General features: G+C 40.9%; 1 protein-coding gene across 1 annotated transcript in view; it reads right to left on the bottom strand.

Moving 5' to 3' along the window:
• The window catches only part of LOC117515873 (hepatocyte growth factor), an 80,609-nt gene extending 76,852 nt beyond the window's left edge, over window positions 1-3,757 (bottom strand). The window contains exon 1 of the mRNA XM_034176635.1: window positions 3,613-3,757. Coding sequence (XP_034032526.1) covers window positions 3,613-3,661 — 49 coding nt within the window. The 5' untranslated portion in view covers window positions 3,662-3,757. The remainder of the gene's footprint in view (window positions 1-3,612) is intronic.
• Window positions 3,758-23,116: the final 19,359 nt, after the last annotated feature.

The raw sequence follows: 23,116 nt of genomic DNA, 5'->3' as shown, positions 1-23,116 counted from the left end.
TTGTGCATGTGCTGTGTGGTAGGTAGAGGTTGATTTAATGAAGATGGCTGTGAAATGTGGGAAACAGTGCATAGGCCCACTGATATTACCCGAACTTTTAAAGCACTTGTGTGTCTGTCAACACAATATCTGAATGAGTTATGAACACATTTTAATGACATTTGGTGAAAAAGTGGGTCTTAGGTCAATGAGGTATAATCATGTATACTGGGGGTATTGTTTTTGGTCATGTGTGTCTGTCCATCCCTCCTTTTGCCCCTATACGAACAAGATAACTTGAAGAGCTTTGTACCAAATTTAGTCTCAGACTCAGAGGAACTGAGTTTCCAGCAGCATTGTATAGCAGCACACAGAGATTTACAAACACTCATTCATCTTCAACTGCTTATCCAAGATCGGGTTGCGGGAGGCTGGAGTCTATTCTAGCAGTCATAGGGTGTGACACAGTACACCCTGGACAGGACGCCACTCTGTCGCAGGGCCATGTATAGACAAACAAACAAACATATTCACACTTGCATGCACACCTACGGACAACTTAAAGTTTCCAGGAAACCGGAGAACCCACGCAAACATGGGGAGAACATGCAAACTCCACACAGAAAGGCTCCAGGTGGAAACCTATCCCATGACCTTCTCGCTGTGAGGAAACAGTGCTAACCACTAAGCCACTGTGCTCCCCACAAAGAGATTTAATTTTGAGAAAAAAAAAAAAAAGACAGGATGGCTATTTCAAGGAGTTCTCAAAAGATCAGGTCTGGGCTCTGGCTGGGTCACTCAAGGACATTCACAGAGTTGTCCTGAAGCTGCTCCTTTGATATCTTGGCTGTGTGCTTAGGGTCATTGTCCTGCTGAAATATGAACCGTCGCCCCAGTCTGAGGTCAAGAGTGCTCTGGAGCAGGTTTTCATCCAGGGTGTCTCTGTACATTTCTGCATTCATCTTTCCCTCAATCCTGACTAGTCTCCCAGTTCCTGATGCTGATAAACATCCCCACAGCATGATGCTGCCACCACCATGCATCACTGTATCAATGTCCTTTATTTAACCAAGTTAAAACACACACACACAACAAAAAACACTGAGATTTAAAACCTCTTTTTCAATAGTGACCTGGCCAAGAGGGCAGCACAGAACAAATTACAGCAAACACACTAAATGCAAATAAAATAGTCACTGTTTCACACATTACAGAAAAACAAGAGTGTAATTTCATGATTACACAGTGCAGTCACAAGATCCAAGAGATTATTTCTCTGTATTTTATATTTGCTTTAAATTTCCCCTGACATACAAGATGTGTCAATTTCAAGTTCATCTGTACATCATTCCAGCCAGACGGGGCAGAAAATTTAAAAGCCTTTTTGCCCAGTTCAGTTCTGACTCTGGGGACCTGCAACTGTATGATGTCCTGAGAGCGCAGGCCATATCAGCTGAAGTTTCTACACATGTATGAACACAAATATGTGGGCAGAAGTTCAAGAGTAGACTGGTAAATAAAAATCAGACAGTCTCCAAACATATAAGATGGAGAGTGTATATAAATATTAACTGCAACCAGTCATAAAACACAAAGTACAGTGGTATACAGTATTCAATTTCTTCACACACTTCACAAGCAGGTCTGCATAATCCTACAAGAGTAAAAAAAAAAGTTGTGGTGATCAAATGTTTTCTGACTTGCAATGAAAAACATGATTTATTTCTAAAAAAGAAGTCCAATTTCAGGTTCAGCTTAGAAACATTTTCATCTACTTGTATGTGCAATTTAAAGGACAGGTTCTCATCACCATCAGGCACCATCTCTGTACAGATGGTGCCTTGTTTCCACCAAACAGGACGCCTGGCATTCACACCAAGGAGTTCAGTCTTTGTCTCCTCAGACCAGAGAATTTTGTTTCTCATAGTCTAAGAGTCCTTCGGGTGCCTTTTGGCAAACTCTAGGTGGCTGCCCAAGGCTAGCCAAGGACCAATGACAAACCATAGCTCCCTCCAAAATCATGTTTTTGTTATTCATATACCACCTTTGTTTTGATCACATGATCTTTGACCTTGGTTGAGCTTGACAGTTCAAAGTCAAGTTTGTAACTGTTTAATCAAACTAGTCATCGTGGAATGGACAGTTCAGGTTTTGGAGCAGTGACACACTGGCAATACCACACAACAAAACCTCTTTAGGATCTGGATGTCAACCACCCAGACAGACAACTGGACCATCACCACTTCTCAAAAGTAGTCATTTATCAGCCAAAGCCACGTGAAAAATATACGTCCACTTGACCTTCTCCAGCCGCTGTAGCCTTCAACACTGAGGCACCCACGTGCTGGATTATGTCCAGAAAAATGCACCTCATGGCCAAAATGTCATAGCTGACATTCCCTTAGGCACCTGCATGCTGGATCATGTCCAGAAAATGCTCCAAATGGCATTGTCTCAGCTGATGTCCCCTCACAATGCAAGTGATACTTCTCATCTGAGTCTCCCTCAGTAACTGTTCATTTGACAAAGTCATTTCAATGACCCTCAAGGATCCTCCAAGAAGACCGAGCACTAAACGGATCAAGCCATTTTTACTCCCTGGTTAGCATCCATAAATCTCACAACCATACAGTAAGACAGGACGCACCAGGACACAAAACCCTTAGAACTTCATTCTCCTGTAAAGATAGCAGTATCTCCAAATACCTCTGTCTAATGACCTCACAACTCCTTAAGCTATTCCTAGGCGCATCTTTAAGCACAGGGTCGAGTGATATGAACATCACTGAGATAACTGAATGACTCCACAGGTTCAACGCTTTCAGAGCACGCAGATACAGTTTGATGACTGTGTCCAGGAAAATCATTAAAAACCTCAGTTTTAGTCTTGAAGAGCATCCATTGATTTGGCAAAGATTACAATATCGTCCACGAACATTTCCTCACCAACAGAGACTGCTAGTTTCCACAACCCAGCACCACCCAGTTCATGCAAGCATTGATCTGTGTGATCTATGTGGGAGCCAGAACACACCTCTCCCAGCAGCCCAGTCTCACTTTTTTTTTTAAATGTGTGCCCCCGTCATGAAAATCGTCCTGTTTTTTGTGACACGGTTTTTTTTCTTCATTTTGCTAGTTATAATCCTCCACCTTCTCTTAATTCTAACCATAACGTATGTGTCCCCTCCCCTAAACCTAACCATAAACCCCCCCATATGACCCATCACCCCACATTCTGTGCCCCCGTCACGAAAAGCGCCCCGTTTTCGCGCCCCTGTCACAAACCATCGTGAGGCTGCGTTGCTCCCAGCTCTATTTACTGTGAAAGAGTCAGACTCCTCTCACATGTCGGAGCGGTGTTACGCGTTCTGGCACAGAGATCGTGGGATGACATGACTTGAATCTTATGTGTACAACAGACTGTTTCTTACGTTAGAAATGTTCTCATCCTCTTTCAGTCAGATTTCTACTTAAATCTAAAATGCACACCTGCAGACTGGATCAAAACTTTTAGGTATTTGATCCGTGCGTTAAAGATACGAGCGGCTTTACGCACAAGGATTTTTACGCGCAGCGTTCACAGCTCGATCAGTGACAAAGCCACCAGCTATAAATAAGGTTTGTCAAACTTACCCGAGTAAGAAAGGATGAGCAGTCCGACAACGAGCTTGTAAATCCACATCGTCAAAGAACAAGTTTCAGAAACAGTTTTTTGGTGCTGCGCTGCAAGGAGATGTTTTCACCACTGCACAGATGATGCGTCTCCTCTCTAAGTACTTCCTTCCCCCCCCCCCCCCTCCCCTTCTATCTCCCTCTGTCTCTCTGCAGCTGCATCTTTTTTCTCCCTTTCCCTTCCTTGTGTCTACTTATCCTCTCTTAATATTGCTATATATATATATATATATATTACTATTAGTACTTTATATGCAACACGTGATTGTCATTTTCCCACTTTTCATAAGCTTGAGAAAAGCTTCAGCTTGTGCCACCTAAATGAGTCCATCCTGTCCACGTCCATAACAATTCATAAACAATAAATGTCAACATCTAGTAACTCACTGCATTGAAAGGTCATGAAATGAGGGTAAAGACATTTTAATTTGGCAAAATTTGATGTGCAATGATAAAAGCAATTTTGTTTTGTTTTTGCCCTTATTTCAAAAACCTGGTTATTGGATGCTGCATTGATTAGATTAGATGAACTTTATTCATCCCTTCCGAAGACTCCCTCAGGGAAATTGAGGATCCAGCAGCATTGTATAGCAGCACACAGGGTAAGAAGCACACAAAGCATCAAAATTGAAACAAAAAAAATAAGTAAATAAAATAAAATGACGGATTAGTTGCAGTGAACAGACCCTTGCCATTTGATTGGTGGTTTGTATGTCAAGTGATATTGATCATTGTCCCATTTGCTGTTATGCTCCATTTAGCATGCAAATTGGGTTCGTAACACCTGAAGGAATTATGTTATTTGAACTTAAGATAGTAAGTTAGATCATCAAATTTACAAACTTAAGTTCAAACAACTTATGTAATTTAGATGTTACCAATTGAAACAATTTATTTAAATGGGTTCAACTATTCTCTTTTTTTCAGTGATTGCACGTTGTGACCACTGTGACAACACGAGCAGTGATGGCACTTGGCAGCTTATTGACACTGCTCATTCTTCTAACACAAAAGAAAAAAAAAACCCTAAAATAAATCCAGTACGCCCTAAGCCGCCTGGAGGCATTAGCAATATTTACTGGGACGTATCTAGCTAAAGTAGAACCACTGTCAGATGAAGGGCTTGACAAATTTCTGTTTTGGCTGGACTGAGAAAAGCAGAAGCAGCACACGAAGAAATCAGTCACTAGCTCATGCCGTGCATTATGTCGTCAGGATTGTTTTTGAACTATCTGACTCTTTGCAAGTTGACTGAACAATTTTGGTTTGGATTGGACTGCTACTTAAAATTTGTTTTGGAGTGTTTGGAACCTCTTGATATTAAAGGACGAGTGGCACACACCAAAATCTAAGTCCCTTTTCTGTTGTTGATAAATTAATAAAATATCAATTTTTAGGTGTTATAGAAAACAAATAAATGTATTTCATTCATTCAGTGGTGTGAATATTTCATGAAGTGAAAGTGGAATGTTCCATTCAACAAGGCTTTGCTTTGTTGAATGGAAAAGCACCATTTATTTATTTAACCATTGTTGTGATGGCATTTTGCATTGCGAGGACATTTTGGCAGGTCTCCACAACTTCAAAGGGACGTTTGATGGTTATGATTTGGCTTTTGGGTTATGGTTAAAATTATGTTTGGAATCACGTTAGGCATTTCTCTGTGATGGTTATGGTTAGGGTCTGTGGAATGCATCATGTCCAGAGAGTGTCCTCACAGTGAAATCAGTACCCAATGTGTGTGTGTGTGTATGTGTGTGGCTCTGTTAGCCGAGTGTGGCTAAACTTTTTTTGTTGTTGTTGTTTTTAATTAAGTAAAACTAATGTGCTGCGTTATCTTAGCTAAGTGTTGTTGTAGCCGTTTGCATGCAGCTGGACTGCGCTGACAGTAAAAAGCTAACCACAGCTAGCTTTAGCCAAACGTCGACATAAGCTAACTTTAGCCGGCTAACTTCAGAGAGGCTTTTTTGTTTGTTTGTGGTGTTAAATTGCATCGTCTTATAGAGTTCACTGCTTTCACTTGTTAGGACTGAGTTTTTGTTTAGATGGCATTTTACATTGCGAGGACATTTTGGCAGGTAGCCACAACTTCAAAGGGACATTTGATGGTTATGACTTGGCTTTTGGGTTATGGTTAAAATTATGTTTAGATTCACATTAGGCATTTCTCTGATGGTTAAGCCCCTTTCACACCGGGCCTGCTTCTGCTTTGAGTTGTGTCATGACGAGGCCAAGTTGATGCAACCTAGGGTTTAGGATTGTGGTTGTCCATTATTTCCAGAGAGTGTGCTCACAATGAAACCAGTACCCAAAATGTGTGTGTGTGTGTGTGTGTGCGTTCACGCACGCTTGCTGGGGGAGGCAGAGTGGTGCAACTAGGAAAAGTATTTTGACGAAAGCATCCTGATTGGACCTCATTAAATAACAAAAACCTGAATGTCCAGTGACCCAAACAAAATGAAAATGTACTTTCAATTACAAACACTAACAAGCAGTCAAACAGGAAAGTTTTACAAAGTTTGAATTACAGGTGTAAAGGTCAAAACATTTGGCTATGTGTGTTTCTCCAGGTAAAACTGGAGTTGCATCAGAAAGGGCATTTGGTGCAAAACCTGCACCAAATACCAATGCAGATCTGGTTGTATCCACAGTGGGGACCTCAAACAAAAACAGGAGCAGCCAAACTGACAGTAATGCAATATATTTCCCAAATTCTTGCCTGCACACATTATAATGGACCATACTATTTTCTTAATCTTTGTTGAATCTCTCACCTGACTGTCTCTCTTCCATCGTTGCTATGACTCCCTTAAATTTATGACTGAGTATGTGGCACAAGTCAAAGAATACCGTGGTAGGCTAATGAAAGGGGCCATCTAGCCTGTTTCATGCACTTTCTTACCTTTAGAGGTTCTGAATTAGATTTGCTAAGTTTCAACACCTCAGATTTTCTGTGGCAGCCCTGTGTGCAAAACAAGAGGGCAGCCAAAGTACACATAAATGTTATTGTTTGCTAGTGTCTAACTTCTTTCTTTTACCTTAATTTACTGTTTAACAAACTGACATTAGCTAGCGAAAGTGTATAAACATAGGTAAGGACATTAACCCCTCCCCCCTTCACTGTACACTTTGCATTTCAGTGGCCTTTTATTGTGGCCAGCCTAAGGCACACATGGCAATAATGCTGTCTAATCAGCATCTTGATATGCCACACCTGGGTGATGGGATGATTATCTCAAGAGAAGTGTTCACCAACACAGATTTAGACAGATTTGTGAACAATATTTGAGAGAAATAGGTCTTTTGTGTATATAAAATGTTGTTTATATATGTGCACGCGCATGTATATATAGGACTTTCTGCTAGAAAAATACATTGTGTCTGATGATGTAATAAAAGGGAATCTGAGTTGCCAGAGATATCTGTCCAGTAGGAGGGAGTCATGAGTTTAGGCATTTGTTGCTTTGTGGATGTGGTCTGTCTCAACATCTGCATCCGTGTGACTGTGAGACTCAGACTGTGGCACTCAAAAAAACAGAGAAACAGGGGAACAGAGAGCTGATGGCGCAGACATACAAAAAAAAAAAAAACAGAAAACAGAAGGGTAGGTGGACACAGACAAAATTACAGATGGAGATGCAGAGAGAGAGAGAAATAAAGGGCCACTGTGCAAGCCTTGGAAACATCATCAGGCATGCTGTACTTTCCTGCATCAGGCTGAACATTATCATCACTTTCTCCTTGAAAATCTGTATTTTGTTTGAATATAAAATATGCTTTTTTTGGAACATAATTTTATGACCAAGAAGTGCAGTACTAGGTAATCAAACCACTGAATGAACATGCAAGTTGCTACTTAAGATTGCTGCAATATGCTTAAAAAAAAATAATCTTGACCCTGTGTCTTTTTAAGTTTATGACTCATAAAACTCTTCTGGTATTTTTGTCATATTTTGCGTAAACTGCACTTGCTGAAGTGGTGAATGACCTGGAAGTCAGCAAACATGCTCTCAGTGTAGCTTTTAACACCACTGAAAACTTCAGAATTTCAAACAGCTAATAAATAATATTTTGTCATGTTTAGATTGAGCCTGATGATTGGGGAAAAAAATCCCACAGAACTAAAGAAATAAAGAAAAACATTACATTATATGTTTTGGAATATGGGGTGCACCAGATTTATGTTCTTGGTCCCTTGTTTTTCCTGTGTTATATAAAATTATATGTGCAATGATCCACAGGGGTGTGGAAATCTCTGAAATAATAATGTTTACAAACAAGGACAAGATACAAAACAGGAAGGAGAGAGGACAAGATCCTGAATGGCAGAAACTTCCAGCTGCAACCACATGCAGCGACTGTCAGAAATAATACTCATCAAGACTGCCTGCTCAGTCATCTTTGTGTTCACCAACCAATCCAAGAATTGACCAAGATTGGGATCATGACAGCAACATCACAGTATAATCTGGCCATTCTGCAAACTTCATCCTTCTCTTCCTTTCCCCCCCCCATAATCTTACTTTCCCATCTTCTTTACATGTGTTTTAACTGCCAACACTGACCAGTTCTGCATCCTGTTGACTCTGATCATCAGCAAGTGGCAGCTCCAGTAATGTGTTGTGCTGATGTTACCACCCACTGCAGAGCAATGCAAGCAACCACAGCAGTTTGGTTTCATGCCAAAGAAGCCACACATCCAGCCCATCCCAGCTCTGCAAGTATTCACTTCATTCATTTTAGATTGGACAAGTGTAAATGTCAGCAGGGGTTGTTTGCAGTCTATGTTGATTTTCCAGAAACTATTGGATGTGGTTGATCAAGCTGTCTGGGTTGACATCATGAGAATTCATGTTTCCAGTAAGAGGCTTGACATCATAATCGCCATATACACAGCGTGAATGCTTTGTGGATTTGATTCACAGTTTCTGAGTTCTTTTTTGGGAATTCTGTCATTCATCAGGGTGGTAATCTGGTCCAGGGTCTGTTCAGTACTTGCATCAAGTAGGTCCTGGGTGAGGTTGTGGTGACGAGAAACTTGGTGACTGTCTGAGAGGAATCTTGACTGAGCAGAAGATACTGTGATCATAGTAGAAATAATGAATGCCCTGACTGCAACGCACAAGAAGTTGAGCAAAGCATCTGACGACATATGTGACTTCCCGTAATCTGTATTAACCCTCTGGAGCCGACGCTGTCGTATACAATGGCTAAGACCAAGCTTTACTAAATTATATAAATAACTTTTTAATGATATGAGATAGAAATGTACTTTTTTTTCTGAAAAGTTAACTCCGTGGACTTTCGAGCCAGCCATCTGCCATCTTTGTACTCCTCATAGAAGCTGTGTGATGACGTGTGCAATGTGAGTGTCCAATCAGAATTGGTTTACTGTCATATGGTTTTCCAAAATTCAATCGTAGGCCAGATTAACCTCACGTGAAAAGCCAAAGATCATTTTCAGGAGTGATATGTTACTAGTTGGCAAGTTCGAATAGCCCCCTGGGTGCTCCAATGAGTACATACTATTGGGCTCCAAATGCGTCCTGCGCCATTACTCACAGCGATCACTGAAAGCAGACGGAGAGCCTCTGATGACAATCTCAAGTGCTCAAACAAAGAGTGTGTAACTATCAGGATTGCTCCACTAGCTTGCATGTGAATGTTACTGGATAACTCTGTTGCTTTCACCATGAAGAAAAAAAATGCTTAGACCATTTTGTGCATTTGTGTTTATTGTTTGAACCTTTTTGTTGTACAGTCTTTCACACAGGACCTCAAATTACCTTTACAAAGTGTCAAAACAGTTGTTTATTACAGTTTGCTGTGTGTTTTGAATTAATGTGTGTGGAAAATTATTTTCTGCTTTACTTTTCCTTATTTTTGATTGTAAACATTGATTACACTTATAAAACACAACAAAAGCATATATATTATGAAAGCACAGGTTGTCCTGAAAAAAAGAGACATAAAACTTGATTGTGGGATGCAGGGAGAGCTGTTAACAGCAATAATAAAACATTTATGCCAGGCAAGTGAACTGTCCAAAAAATGCCCTCGGACCCCAGAGGGTTAAGGTCCAGAATGACACAAAATTTCTCAAATCAGTCATCATAAGAATATGTGATGAAAGTGTTGAACCTGTTAAGAAATTCTCTTATTTCAAAGAGTTGGGCATATGTGGCCAAGAGGCCATATATGAGAGAGCTTATGGAGCTATGAGGTCTTTGGACAGAGGGGTTCGTCAGTAACATTATCTTTTCAGGAAGATGATGATAGAGGTCTTCAGGATGTTAGTCATTCCATTCATACCCTATGGAAGCCAACCAGTCAACCAACTTGATGGCTTTGTTACTTGGTCTCTCAAGTTATGGTTTTGTGTCAGAAGTGTAAGTTTCACTGTCACATATCAGTTATCAACATCCTACACTAGTAATAATGGTGCTAATGCCTGTGTGGACTTCTCATCTTTATATTATTATTATGTCGCTTGTTTTTCTATTATCTGTTTCTTCAGCATGGTAAAATCTTGCAAAACCTTGTAATTGTTAGAATGGCTTAAGCAGAGGGTCACCCCTTTGAGTCTGGTCTGCTTGAGGTTTCTTCCTCAAATCAGAGAGTTTTTCCTTACCACTGTTGCCTGTGTGCTTGCTCTAGGGGTTGGTAAGGTTAGACCTTATTTGTGTGACGTGCCTTGAGGCATATTGTTGTGATTTGGTGCTATAATTAAAATACATTGAAATCAATTAAATTGAATAAATAATCAGTATCATATCAGCCCTGAAAAAGACATATAGACCAACCCCTAATGCAAAGTGAGTACACTTCCTATCATGTTGAGGCAATTAAAAAAAAAAAAAAATCCAACTCAGTCATTGAGGTTGTAAGATGCACTGTGGTAACATCAGCTCCCTTATAGCAAGTGGCTTTAAACTTAGTTAACTTTTACACCTCCATCCCACAACATTGGGTACAGTCTGTAAAAATAAAGCTATTGGCAGGTACTTGCCAGTGATGTGACACTCAGTGGGGATGCCAAAGGGGGAAGGAGTGCACGCGGTTGTTTATATAACCCTTCCTTTCTTCCTCTTGTGTCACATAAGATGTAAAGTTACAGAGGTTGGGGGGTTAAAAGGGAGTGTGGAGGGACGAGGCGTCCCACTCCACCTTCTGAGTGTCATCTCTATTTACAGCGATGACGGCATGAGATCGGGGACGTGACGGTAAGAGCCGGTTGTTGCATATTCTCTTACACCCGTGATGCCGCAGTCACCGAGCAGCAGCCCTCCTCCAGCTCAAAGAGGCTCACACGAAATCGAAATCACATTGCAGAGAGAGCTGCTGCACTGTGGGGATTCCTCCTATTTTGTCTAATCGCAGATGGAGAAACATGCAGGAGGAGACAGTTTCCAACTCGATCTCCTCTGTGGTTGAATGAGCAATACCCCTGTGTCTTCCTGAGAGAACCGCACACAGTCATAGGTAATAATAAACAATCAGGCATGAGTCAGACGCTTTCGCCGGAGCCGCCGTACATCTCTGTCTTCTTTCACGCCATGCACACACACGTGTAACACTCAGTTTCTCACAGGCAAACATGGGTTTGGACTATATACCCCGAATTAACGAGCAGCAGATGACTGGATAATATTCCGCAGTTTAAAGAAGCAAAAACAAAACCCCACATCACCACAATCTCCTTACTGACTCGCACAGCAAAAATCCAGTGGGTGTTTTCACTGCGTCTGATACAAGATGGAAATTAGACAGAGCTGGTAGCCCACTGGTCCCTCAGAGGAGTTCAGTTTTGGCTGGTTACTGTCAAAAACATTTTTCTGGGGTGGAAAATTTGCAGCATCTGCTCAAAAGTGTAATTTTACTAGAAAGTGTGTGTCACACATTGATGTTGTCAATACTGAGAAATTCTGATAACTGCCACAAAACATATTACTTTTCAAGCTGAAAACAGTAGATCATGACCAATCAATCAATCAAACTTTATTTATATAGCACTTTACAACAGTAACCACTGAACCAAAGTGCTTCACATAAATACATAAAATCAACAACAATAAAACCACACAAAAACCATCATAAAAAGACTCGACATACTAAAAGCAATTATGAACAAAGAAGTTTTTAACTTAACTTTGAACAGAGAAAGTACTAACCAAACGCAACTCCACAGGCAAAGAATTCCACAGTCTAGACCCAGCCACAGCAAAAGAGCGATCACCCCACTGCCTGCTTTTGGTCCTAGGTATCACCAGTTGATTCTGATCAGCAGACCTCAAAGTTCTAGTGGGTGTACGAGGTCTGTGAGAAAAGTATTCGACCTTTTTATTTTATGCAAAAAATATATGGATTTGATTCATATATTTTTACGTCAGCCAAGCTTGAACCTTCGTGCGCATGCGTGAGTTTTTTCACGCCTGTCGGTTGCGTCATTCGCCTGTGGGCAGGCTTTGAGTGAGCACTGGTCCACCCCTCTCGTCGTTTTTTCATTGCGAGGAAATGGCGGAATGATTTGGGCTTTGTTCCATCAGAATTTTTTCAGAAACTGTTAGAGAAAGGCAGCTGGAAACCATTCGGAAAATTCACATGGCTTTCGGTGAAAATTTTATGGGCTTCACAGAGATTACGGAGTGTTACTACCGCTTTAAGAACGGCCCACAATGGCACACGGCGCCGCCGCGCTCTGAGCCGCGATCGACAGGCAGAAACCACCATTTCATTTCTAAACGGATCGCTGTGTGGCTCCGGGACCATCGTGTGCAATTTCTCTGGTTATCACAAGAGCTGGACATCAGCCATTTTCTGGCACATTTCACTTTTAACAAGAGATTTTGTCATGGAAAGACGCGCGTAGGCTTCGCGTGTCATGACGGATTTGCTGATGGAGCGAGACAAAGAACACCTCCGTTTTTGAGTGCCCAGCTCTCCACAATTTCTCTTATACTCACTCGACTGGTAAGCCACTGAAAGCTGAGATAGGCATGTCCCAACTTGTCCTCTGACAATCCAAAACGGAGGTGTTCTTTGTCTCGCTCCATCAGCGAATCCGTCGTGACACGTGAATCCGTCGTGATGCGCGAAGCCTCCGCGCGGTTTTCCATGACAAAATCTCTTGTTAAAAGTGAAATCTGCCAGAAAATGGCTGATGTCCAGCTCTTGTGATAAACAGAGAAATTGCACACGACGGTCCCGGATCGACACAGCCATCCATTTAGAAATGAAATGGTGGTTTCTGCCTGTCGATTGAGGCTCGGAGCGCGGCGCGCCGTGTGCCATTGTGGGCCTTCCTTAAAGCGGTAGTAACACTCTGTAATCTCTGTGAAGCCCATAAAATTTTCACCGAAAGCCATGTGAATTTTCTGAATTGTTTCCAGCTGCCTGTCTCTAACAGTTTCTGAAAAAATTCTGATGGAACAAAGCCCAAATCATTCCTCCATTTCCTCGCAATGAAAAAACGACGAGAGGGGTGGACCAGTGCTCACTCAAAGCCTGCCCACAGGTGAATGACGCAACCGACAGGCGTGAAAAAACTCACGCATGCGCACGAAGATTCAAGCTTGGCTGATGTAAAAACATATGAATCAAATCCATATATTTTTTGCATAAAATAAAAAGGTCGGATACTTTTCTCACAGACCTCGTATATACAGTTAACAGTTCACAAAGATACAAAGGTGCAAGTCCATGTATAGCTTTAAAAACAAATATCAAAAGTTTAAAACCAATTTTGAATAATTGGTCATAAACTTGGTTTATGACCAATTATTCAACTTGTTCAATTTACTACCTTTCTGTGTCCCTGAAGAAGGCAATTTATCTACATTGACTGAGCCCACTTGGCTTAAATAGGTACTGGCCTTGGCTGTTGGAAGTCACCTGGGTTGGACTGATATCCCATCCATGGGGAGTTGTTGACTCATCTACTTTATCCTATGGTATCCAGTGTTAAATACTGGCAGCAATAGGCAGAAGTGGGATGAAGTCAATGTCAAGACGTGAATCGGCAAGTCTCAATTCCCAAGTCTCAAGTCAGCTTGCACCAATTGGTGGTCATTATGACTTGAGACTTGTGACTTACCGATTGATGACTTGAGAGTGACTTGCTGGTGATTTCGTCCCACCTCTGGCAACAGGCCTCACAACATATACAGAACATACTTATGTCTTTTTTGTCATGAAAAGGAAATGGCATACCAATATGTAGACCTGGATTCAATTACCGGTGCCTCCACCTATCTGTGGCCTTGGACAACACACATCATTTGCATTGTCTCTGTCCACACAGCTGTAAATGGATTCTTTGCCTGGGGAAGAAACTTACATCAGAATGGTATCTGGTCCAGGGTTAAGGTATCCCGGGACAGGAACTGGCACCAATGGTCCTCAGAGCCTATCATTTATTTAACCAGGTTAGTAATCCCATTGAAATGGTAAATGGACTGCATTAATCTAGCGCTTTTCCATTTGCGTCAGGCGCTCAAAGCACTTTACAGTAATTCCTCACATTCACCCTGATGGCATGGTGCTGCTATACAAGGCGCTCACTACACACCGGAAGCAGCTAGGGGTTTAAGGACCTTACCCAAGGGCCCTTAGTGATTTTCCGGTCAGGCTGGGATTTGAACCAAGGATCCTCTGGTCTCAAGCCCAACACTTATCCACTAGACCATCACCCCCCCTTGAGGTGATTGAGCTTGAGATCTCTTTTTCAGTGGAGACCTGGGCAATTATAAAGTTTCCAATCCATCTAACCTGCATGTATTTAAATGTGGGAGGAAACCCACGCACACATGGGGAACGTATGCAAACTCTACACAGAAAAGCCAGAGGTGGGAATTGACCTCATGACCCCATGACCTTCTTGCTCTGAGGAAACAGCGCTAACCACTAAGCCACCGTGCTGCCTATGCATGACTGAAAAACAGAAGCCCCCAATACTATGAGTCTGGACTGAGAGGCTGTCCACTGTAACTCTGCCCAGTATTCATGAGCATGAGAAGTAACAAGGACAAGTAAAAGCAAAAATGACAAATAGAAGTTAGGCAAAAGAAGCAAAATACTGACTTTTAAAGCAAACACTGACATTTTTCTGTAAGAGTGTGCTTGTGTAAGCAAATGCATTCTTAAACCTCTTGGTGGTTTATTTGGAAGTGCTGTGTGGAACATGTGCTATGTGTTTGTGTATTTGCATGTGTAAATGCCCACATCAGCAATGTTTTATTTGGAAGAAATGAGTTAGCCCTCATCATGACCTCTGGCCAGTCCAGCATCTCTTCCACATTTCTGCCACATGACCTTAAGTACAAGATGTGGATCAGAACAGAACAAGAAGTGAATGCTGCTGGTTTCAGGAAAAAAAAATGACAGTGTAACATAATGACATAAGAACGGCTAAAAACAGGATTCAGTGGAACCGAGGTGGCTCCTTCCATCTAATGAGAACAGAAATGGGTTCAAGGGTTATCCATGTACGTGTGTGGGTTTCGGGTTGTGATGACAGTCTTAGCTGCTGTAAACAGAGATAATGCGTCAAGAGAGACTCCTTTAAACAAACACACACTTCCTGTTGTCGCTGCCTCTGACTGGAGCCCCTGCTCGCAACTGAGGTGTGCTGACAGTTCTTGGTAACACAGATACACCGGGTGCCTTAAGATGCAGGCAAATGGTTTGAAAATCCAATTTTTCTTCTCAAACTTGTTACGTCCACCAAGGACATAGTAAAATAATTGCCATTTATCTATCTGTCTGCTGTTTAGCAGGATTGCCTCAAAACTACTGTATGAATTTTGACAAAAATTTGCACAACGGATAGATATTAGGCCATGGAAAACGATATTAAATTTTGGAGGAGATCTGGATCTGATTTCAATTTATGTAGGCTTTGAAGGATTATGTAAAAAAAAAAAAACCCAAACAAAAAAATCCTACTTCACAGATTCTCATCAAATTTGCACCACAGATAGATATTAGGCCATGGAATACGCTATTAAATTTTGGAGGTGATCTGAATCTGATTTCACTTTATGTAGGCTTTGATGATTATGTAAAAAAAAAAAAAAAAAAACACAAACAAAAAAATCCTACATCACTGATCCTCATCAAATTTGCACCACAGATAGATATCAGGGCATTGAAGATGCCATAAAATTTTAGAGGTGATCCAGGTCCAGATTTCACTTTATATACATAGGCTTTTAACACTCATAAGGCCAAGGATTACATCAAAACTACTTCAGATTGTCACCAAATTGGCACCACAGATAGCTATGAGGCCATGGAAGACTACACTTAATTTTGGAGGTGATCTGGATCAGGATTTCAATTTGTACGCTTCACTTTGTCAGATTTTGAGGATTACGTCAAAATTACTTAACGGATTTTCACAGCACATTGGTGTTAGGCCTTGGAAGACTCCATTCAATTTTGGAGGTGATCTGGATCTGTATCCAGATTTTTGATCAGGATCTCATTTTGTAGACTTTTAAGGATCACATCAAAACTACTTCACAGATACATCACAATGTAAAACCAAGATCAGGAAGACACTATTTTGTTTCAGCTTGTGAATTAAATATCACATTGCAACATCTTGATCAGTTGCTGCGTTCTGGATTAATATGGAATTATTGCATTGTGTTGTAAAATCCGGATCCAGGTAAAGTCTGGGTCACAGTGCTTATAGCATGTCTCATTTTGAGTCTTTGTCAACTCTTGGCGGATGCCAGAAACTTCTGATTGCTCTCGTTATAAAATCAGATGATTTTCAGTGTACGTTCAAACAGTAAGGAGATATATTTTTCGATATTCTAGAGCGAAGAAGAAAATTTGTGATAAAGTAAGTTTGATGTGCAAATTCCGTCCTTTGAGATGAATATGTTACCAACACAAAGCTCGGTTTCCATCACAGATTTGCACAAAGGTTAAGAAATATTTGCTGATATTGACTGGAATCCATGTGACCCTCAAATTTAACAAGATTCCCAGTACCTGCACTGGCCACACAGCCCCACAGCATGATGGAACCACCTCCAAATTTTACTGTAGGTAGAAAGCATTTTTCTTGGAATGCTGTGTTCTTTTCCAGCCATGCATACCGCCCCTTGTTATGTCCAAATAACTCAATTTTAGTTTCATCAGTCCACAGCACCTTATTCCACAATGAAGATGGCTTGTCCAAATGTGCTTTAGCATACCTCAAAGGACCGTTTATGGCGTGTACACAGAAAAGGCTTCCTCTGCATTACAGCATCTCTTTGTGCAAAGTGCGCTGTATAGTTGAACGATGCACAGAGACACTATCTGCAGCAAGATCATGTAGGTCCCTGGAGCAGGTCTGTGGGTTGACTATGACTGTTCTCACCATCCTTTGTTTCAGCTTATCTGAGATTTTTCTTGGCCTGCCACTTCGGGTCTTAACTAGTACTGTGCCTGTGGTCTTCCATTTCCTCACTATGTTCCTCACAGTGGAAACTTACAGCTGAGATAGGTTTTTGTACCCTTCCCCTAAACCATGATGTTAAACAAGTTTTGTTTTCAGGTCATTTGAGAGTTGAGTTTAGAGGCTCCCATGTTGCCACTCATTAGAAGAGATGCAAAGAAGGGAAACATTTGCAAATGGCCACCTCCTTTCTCATGATTGGATTCACCTGTGTAAGGAGGTCAAGGGTCAATGAGGTTACCAAACCAATTTTGTGTTCCAATAATTAGCGCTGAATGTGTTCAAATTAATAAAATGACAAGGGTGCCCAAATTTATGCACCTGCCTCATTTTGTTTAATTATTGCACACTTTCTGTAAATCCTATAAACTTCATTTCACTTCTCAAATATCCCAGTGTTTATCTGCTATGATATGTTTAACTGAAATTTCTGATCCAAACAGCCAATACTTAATAAAGGAAAATCATCAGGGGTGGCCAAACTTTGATATACAACTGTAACGTTTTGACAAGATTGAATAAAACAAACAAACAAACAAACAAAAAACAGAGTGAAAGCAAGGGAGCAGCTGAAGGGACTTACTTTATTAACAGTATCCATGTTTAGTTTTTCAGTAATATAATTTTGGGCTCTACAAATGGAGTGGTCAAGTTTTTAAAAAATGGCTGTAATTCTGAAATGGGTAATGCGATATTTTCTACTCTACAAGCACATTGTAACTTAAATTTCAATTGCTTTGTGATGGTGTGTGCACAGGTAAAATTACAAAATTGTGTCACTGTCCAAATACTTATTGACCCGACTAGCTTGATACAAAGTCATTGCACAACCTTTATTAAACCCAGTCCCATCCAAATTACACAATTGTCAATAGTTTGTAGAGTGCTGCCTCAGCACTTTTTGCAGCACAGGCTCACTCGAATTGATGTATTTGTAAAATGCCAGCATGTGGTAAAAAGACCCAACATGTGTTTGTATGTGTGGGTGTCTGTTAGCATTCACATTTCACGCAACCTCTTGGAGTGACTAGAGAACTGGTCAGGTGTTTTCTGAAGTTCCAGGCTCAGTGGAGGCCTACTAACCCCTAAAGCATGCTTACCATCAAAAAGGTGACTACACATGAGACCTGACACCGACACATGGGGTCAAATGTATCTGCTATCCAAGCTACCTCCCCCCGTGTAGTGCCGTTTGCCTCCCCTGTGCGTCTGTACGGTGAGTCACATTTGTGTAACTCAGCAGACAAACACAAGCTGACTGTTAGCAGATGTGTAAGAAAAGAGGAAACACATCTTTAGACACTATTTTAAGACCTCCTTTCTCCTTTGCCTCCTTGTGGAGCAGTATTAGGTTACCTAGCTTGGCTGGATGTTGTGTTCACACAGTATTTATCAGAACTTTTCTTCAAATACCAGTGGGTGGCACCATGTCACGTGACCACTACTTGGATATTGTTCATTTCCAATTCCCCGGAAAACTATACTTTGAATTCAACTGAAGGAGTAGTTTGAATATGCGTCAAAAATCAACACATGGAGCAGACGTACTGATGTTTTGCACTGAGAACAGAGGAAAGCTAGCATAGTAGAGATTAGCATGTTTTCAGAAAACAAACAGGCTGTCATTTTCTGCTTCAAGGATATAAAACTCAAACAATTGAAAGTTATAGCTCAAATCAGCCTAAAAGAAGCTCAGAATTAATTTTGTCTTACCAAAATATATATATAAATTATTACACAGTTAGCTTTTTAAAAAAAACTGTTTTTAACATTGGTAACACTTCAGTTTAGCTCTCCCGCTGCTTTCCGAAGAACAAAATACTCCTCTTTACATTATCGGAGTGGCTATACGCCCATCCGTTGGGTCAGTAAAGTAAATTTGCGAGCATATACGCCCAACCACAACCGACCAATGAGCATGCTTGTAAGCTTTCTTCCAGTTTCAACGCGGGAGGGAAAAAAGATGGATATTTTCTCGCCGGCTGCGGGAGGGTTTGCAGCCCGCGGAGGAGCTGTGATCTAAAGTGGTTCTGTTTGGCTCATCACACTCAGGTAACAGTGTCAAACTAACACCATCTTACAGCCAACAAGCAGCATTTTGTTCAAAAACTGTTTCGTAGTCGTTAAACCCTTATTGAGTGTTGTTAGAAGGAAAGGTGATGTAACACAGTGGTAAACATACCACTGTCCCAACTTTTTTGAAACGCGTTTCAAAATGAACAAATATTTGCAGACAAACAATAAAGTTTATCAGTTTGAACATTAAATATCTTGTCTTTGTGGTGTATTCAATTGAATATAGGTTGAAGAGGATTTGCAAATCATTATATTCTGTTTTATTTACATTTTAAACAACATCCCAACTTCATTGGAATTGTAAATAATCACACACTGACCATCGACCAAACGATTATGTCCAAAAGTGAAACCTTCCATTCAACTTTTCTGCTGAATGTTTACATTTTTTTTATGTTACTAACTTTCCATAAATCAGTATGTATATTGCTGATGTTGTTTACACCCAACTTTATATAATGTCTATTAAAAAATAAAGTTGAAATATTCCTGGCTTTTGAAGTGATTATTGCCTCTTCTTGTAGGTTAAATACATCACAGCACAAAATCCAAAACATTCCACTTATGGATTTGACATCATTCAAGAATATCTATGACTATAGTGACTTAAACTGACCTTTTAGCAGATGACACACACACACACACACTAACCTTGGCAAATACGAATACCCCCCACCAATCTGACACCTCATGTTACCAGTTAATGCATGTTAGGCCCCACTCTAAACATAGAAAATCCACAAATCAAGCCCAATTTGGCTTGGAATGGAATGCGTTCCATTGGGACTGCTCACCTGGATGAAGTTTTCCAGCGCTATGCTTGCCAATCACCATGAAAAATGTTCAGACTCATGGCATGCTTTAAACTGTGAGAAAAGCAAGAAAAGAACAGAACCAAGGTTATGAGATGAGATAAATGTGGTGTTTTCATCGGTTTGGAGAAGTTTCTGGCATTTCCTGTTGATTGGTCTTTAATTTGCTTTGTAATACAAGTGTCTCTGAAAGCCTTTTCCAGTTTTGTTTTGACCAACTTACTAGCCAGAGAAACGCAATGGTTTGTCAGGTCAAGTTCACATGTGAAGCCAATTTAATGTCCTTTGCTGTCATGAGGAACTTATTTGACACTGTTTTCTTGCTGCAGCAGATAAACTGCCTCAGAAGGGCTATCACCGAAACCACGCGTCACATTGACTCGTCACATCCAACAAAGCGATAAACTGCTTGAAGCTGGTTCCAAAAACAGAGCATATTCCCGTAGCAGTCCATGTGAAAATGTTCAACTTTTGAGCAGAAATAAACATGTTTAGAGCCTGGTATAAAACACTGTGTAGATATTTTCATCTTCCATGACAACTGAGGGGGAGCTGTGTGAGTTATTTTCTAACTTGCAGGGTGAGTTTGAACTTACTAAGGTAGGCCCAGTTATTTGTCTATTGTGGTTATTTACAGGTATTGCTTGTGTAAGAACATAGCTTTATTTTGTGTGTTTGACTCATGTACATAATGTTCCTCCAAATACAATATTTTTAGACTTTGGTACAATCCTTCAACATTTACAATCTGGTAACACTGCCACCTCTCACTGTAACTGTACAACCCAGTCCACTTGATCTTGTCTGCTCGCTGTTGCAGAAGCTGGGTCTGTTTGTTTGGAGTATTTTATTATAAACACCTGGAAGAACATGACTTGTGTGGTGAAATTGGATCATCCAAGACATCTCTGCTGCACTTTCAGCAGCTGTCAGTAGAGGTGGGCGGACCGATTCTAATATCGATACCAACGCTGGTATTGATATTGAACAATCCTCGTGTAAAAAGATCGATAATCAAGCTTTTTTTCTCTCCCACACGCACTGACTGCTGCGCACGCAGATTCATCAAAGTCTACTCTCTGTCTGTAAGAGCAGCGCTGCGCTGTGTCACACAACACGGAGCAGCGCACCCTTGTATTGTGGTTTGTCAGCCCTCTACCTCAGGAGATTTTCTTTTAAGTTGTGTTGAGTGATAAATTTTAAACAAAAATGTTGATTGTGATAAATATTTTGTTGTCACGTGCAATGTTTGGCGAAATTCTATCCTAGGTCTTTTGGATCCTTTGGATCTATGAAGCTTAAATATGAAAAATTATTGGTATCGGCGATATGGGGTCTGTATTTACTTGGTATCGGATCAATACCAAAATTCCCGGTATCGCCCACCTCTAGCTGTCAGTAGCTTCATCTGTTTGGTCCACTTAATGCATATTTACTGAGAAAATAAGCGGCTCATAACTTTGAATATCCACACCAAAGCAAATCGTACCACTGCATAGTCCCCAAAAATATGATTTAATAAACACTCAAACCGAGCTTACTGCTGTTAGCTTAGGTGGTCAGTTTCTGGTGTGTTCAGGCTTCTTTTGTCACACACTGAGCCACCCACGTACCAGCCTTGATCGGCCATGGTGTGTCAATGTGACGTGCTTTCAGTGATAGCCCCTCAGAAGGCTGTCAACTTTGTAAAAAGCAGTACTGGGCACAGTTTAGTTTATCTGCCAACAGCTAATTACTGAAGCTAACTTTTTTGTGAGTGGATTAGCCTTTCAGGTGACTTTGAAAACCATTAGTGGACCAATTAGCTTCCACTCAATATAGTTGAGTGAACTTCAATTCATATACCAAATATTAGTAGTTATCACTAGCTTCTGCTAAATGTGTTAGCAGTTTATTAATTTAGCTTTGTCACACTTTTCAGTAAGCAGGTTAATGGATATCAATGCTAACTTTAAGCTTAGCTGTGCCCAAAAGACACTGACTTTTCAACTTCACACAAAAATGGCATCCAATGTGGTCAGAAATTTAACTTTTAAAAAAGGGTGGAGTTATATGTAAAAAGGTATTTGATCCCATTGCAAAATTTTAGGGTCCAGTCCTCCTGGGTTATAAGGGACAGCATATGCTCTCTCTATTGTTGCTTACAGGAACAGCTGCTGGGGTGAGAAAAAAAAGTGCTAATTAAAATGTCGCTGTTAATGTCAACCACATTATAATTGCCAGATTCTGTGAAGTTTATACAGACTTGGGTTGATTGTCCTGTACTGACGTGATCCAGAGGATGCACAGATTAAATTTAGCCTTTGTGGTACCACAAAACAGTCAGTGATTTCCATTAATACGCCAGATGCAGAATTTCCTCCAGAAAGAGATGTTCTCTAACTGTCAGAACAATGTTCATGAACTTTGGAGAGGGTTTATTTATAACATGCTTATCCTGGACTGAAGATAATGCCTCCAAGTTTGTCCACTTATACAGTAAGTGGTGTTTGAACTCTGCAGTGTCCAGCGTCACACCATTCAATTAGTGGAACAAATACAACTCACTCCAACATAACTTACACACCAATGACCTTTGAGGTCTTTAGCTCCCCCCCCCCAAATCCCTTCTCCTTTTTAGCATGTAGCATAAAATCCAAAAGATGTGAGATCATGTGTTTGTGAAAGCAATACATCTGTGTTTGTCAGTGCCAAACTGATCCCAAAATGCAGACGGGCCCCATGTCCACATGGTAAGTCCACATTTATGGCAACCAAAGCAGACAGAACACGCCAGCCGCAGCAGGAGAGGAAATGAACAGAGAAGTGTACAATAACTTGAGGGTTAGCACTCTGTACCACTAGGGTGCAAGGAATGACCCCAGGGCACCCAGACCAGGCACATTCAACTACTCCGCATGCAGGAGCTGACCAGTCCTATGATCATAAAATTTTGGAGACTGACATCCAGCCCTGACAACAGGAAGTGCCCCAAACTGCACAGAATGGGTTGGCCAGTGCCCCCAAATAAGGTTGTCCACTGGGACAAGAGCCATCGCTGCTATGAAGGAACACTGTACTACCAGAGGCTGAAACTGCAGCACCAGAACAGGATGGCATGTCTCAGTCATCAAAACCAATAGCA

The sequence above is a fragment of the Thalassophryne amazonica genome, chromosome 8 (genome assembly GCF_902500255.1).
Source record: "Thalassophryne amazonica chromosome 8, fThaAma1.1, whole genome shotgun sequence".
Classification (NCBI taxonomy): Eukaryota; Metazoa; Chordata; class Actinopteri; order Batrachoidiformes; family Batrachoididae; genus Thalassophryne; species Thalassophryne amazonica.
The sequence above is the reverse complement of the archived record's forward strand: the minus strand, read 5'-3'. Positions and strand labels throughout refer to the sequence as shown.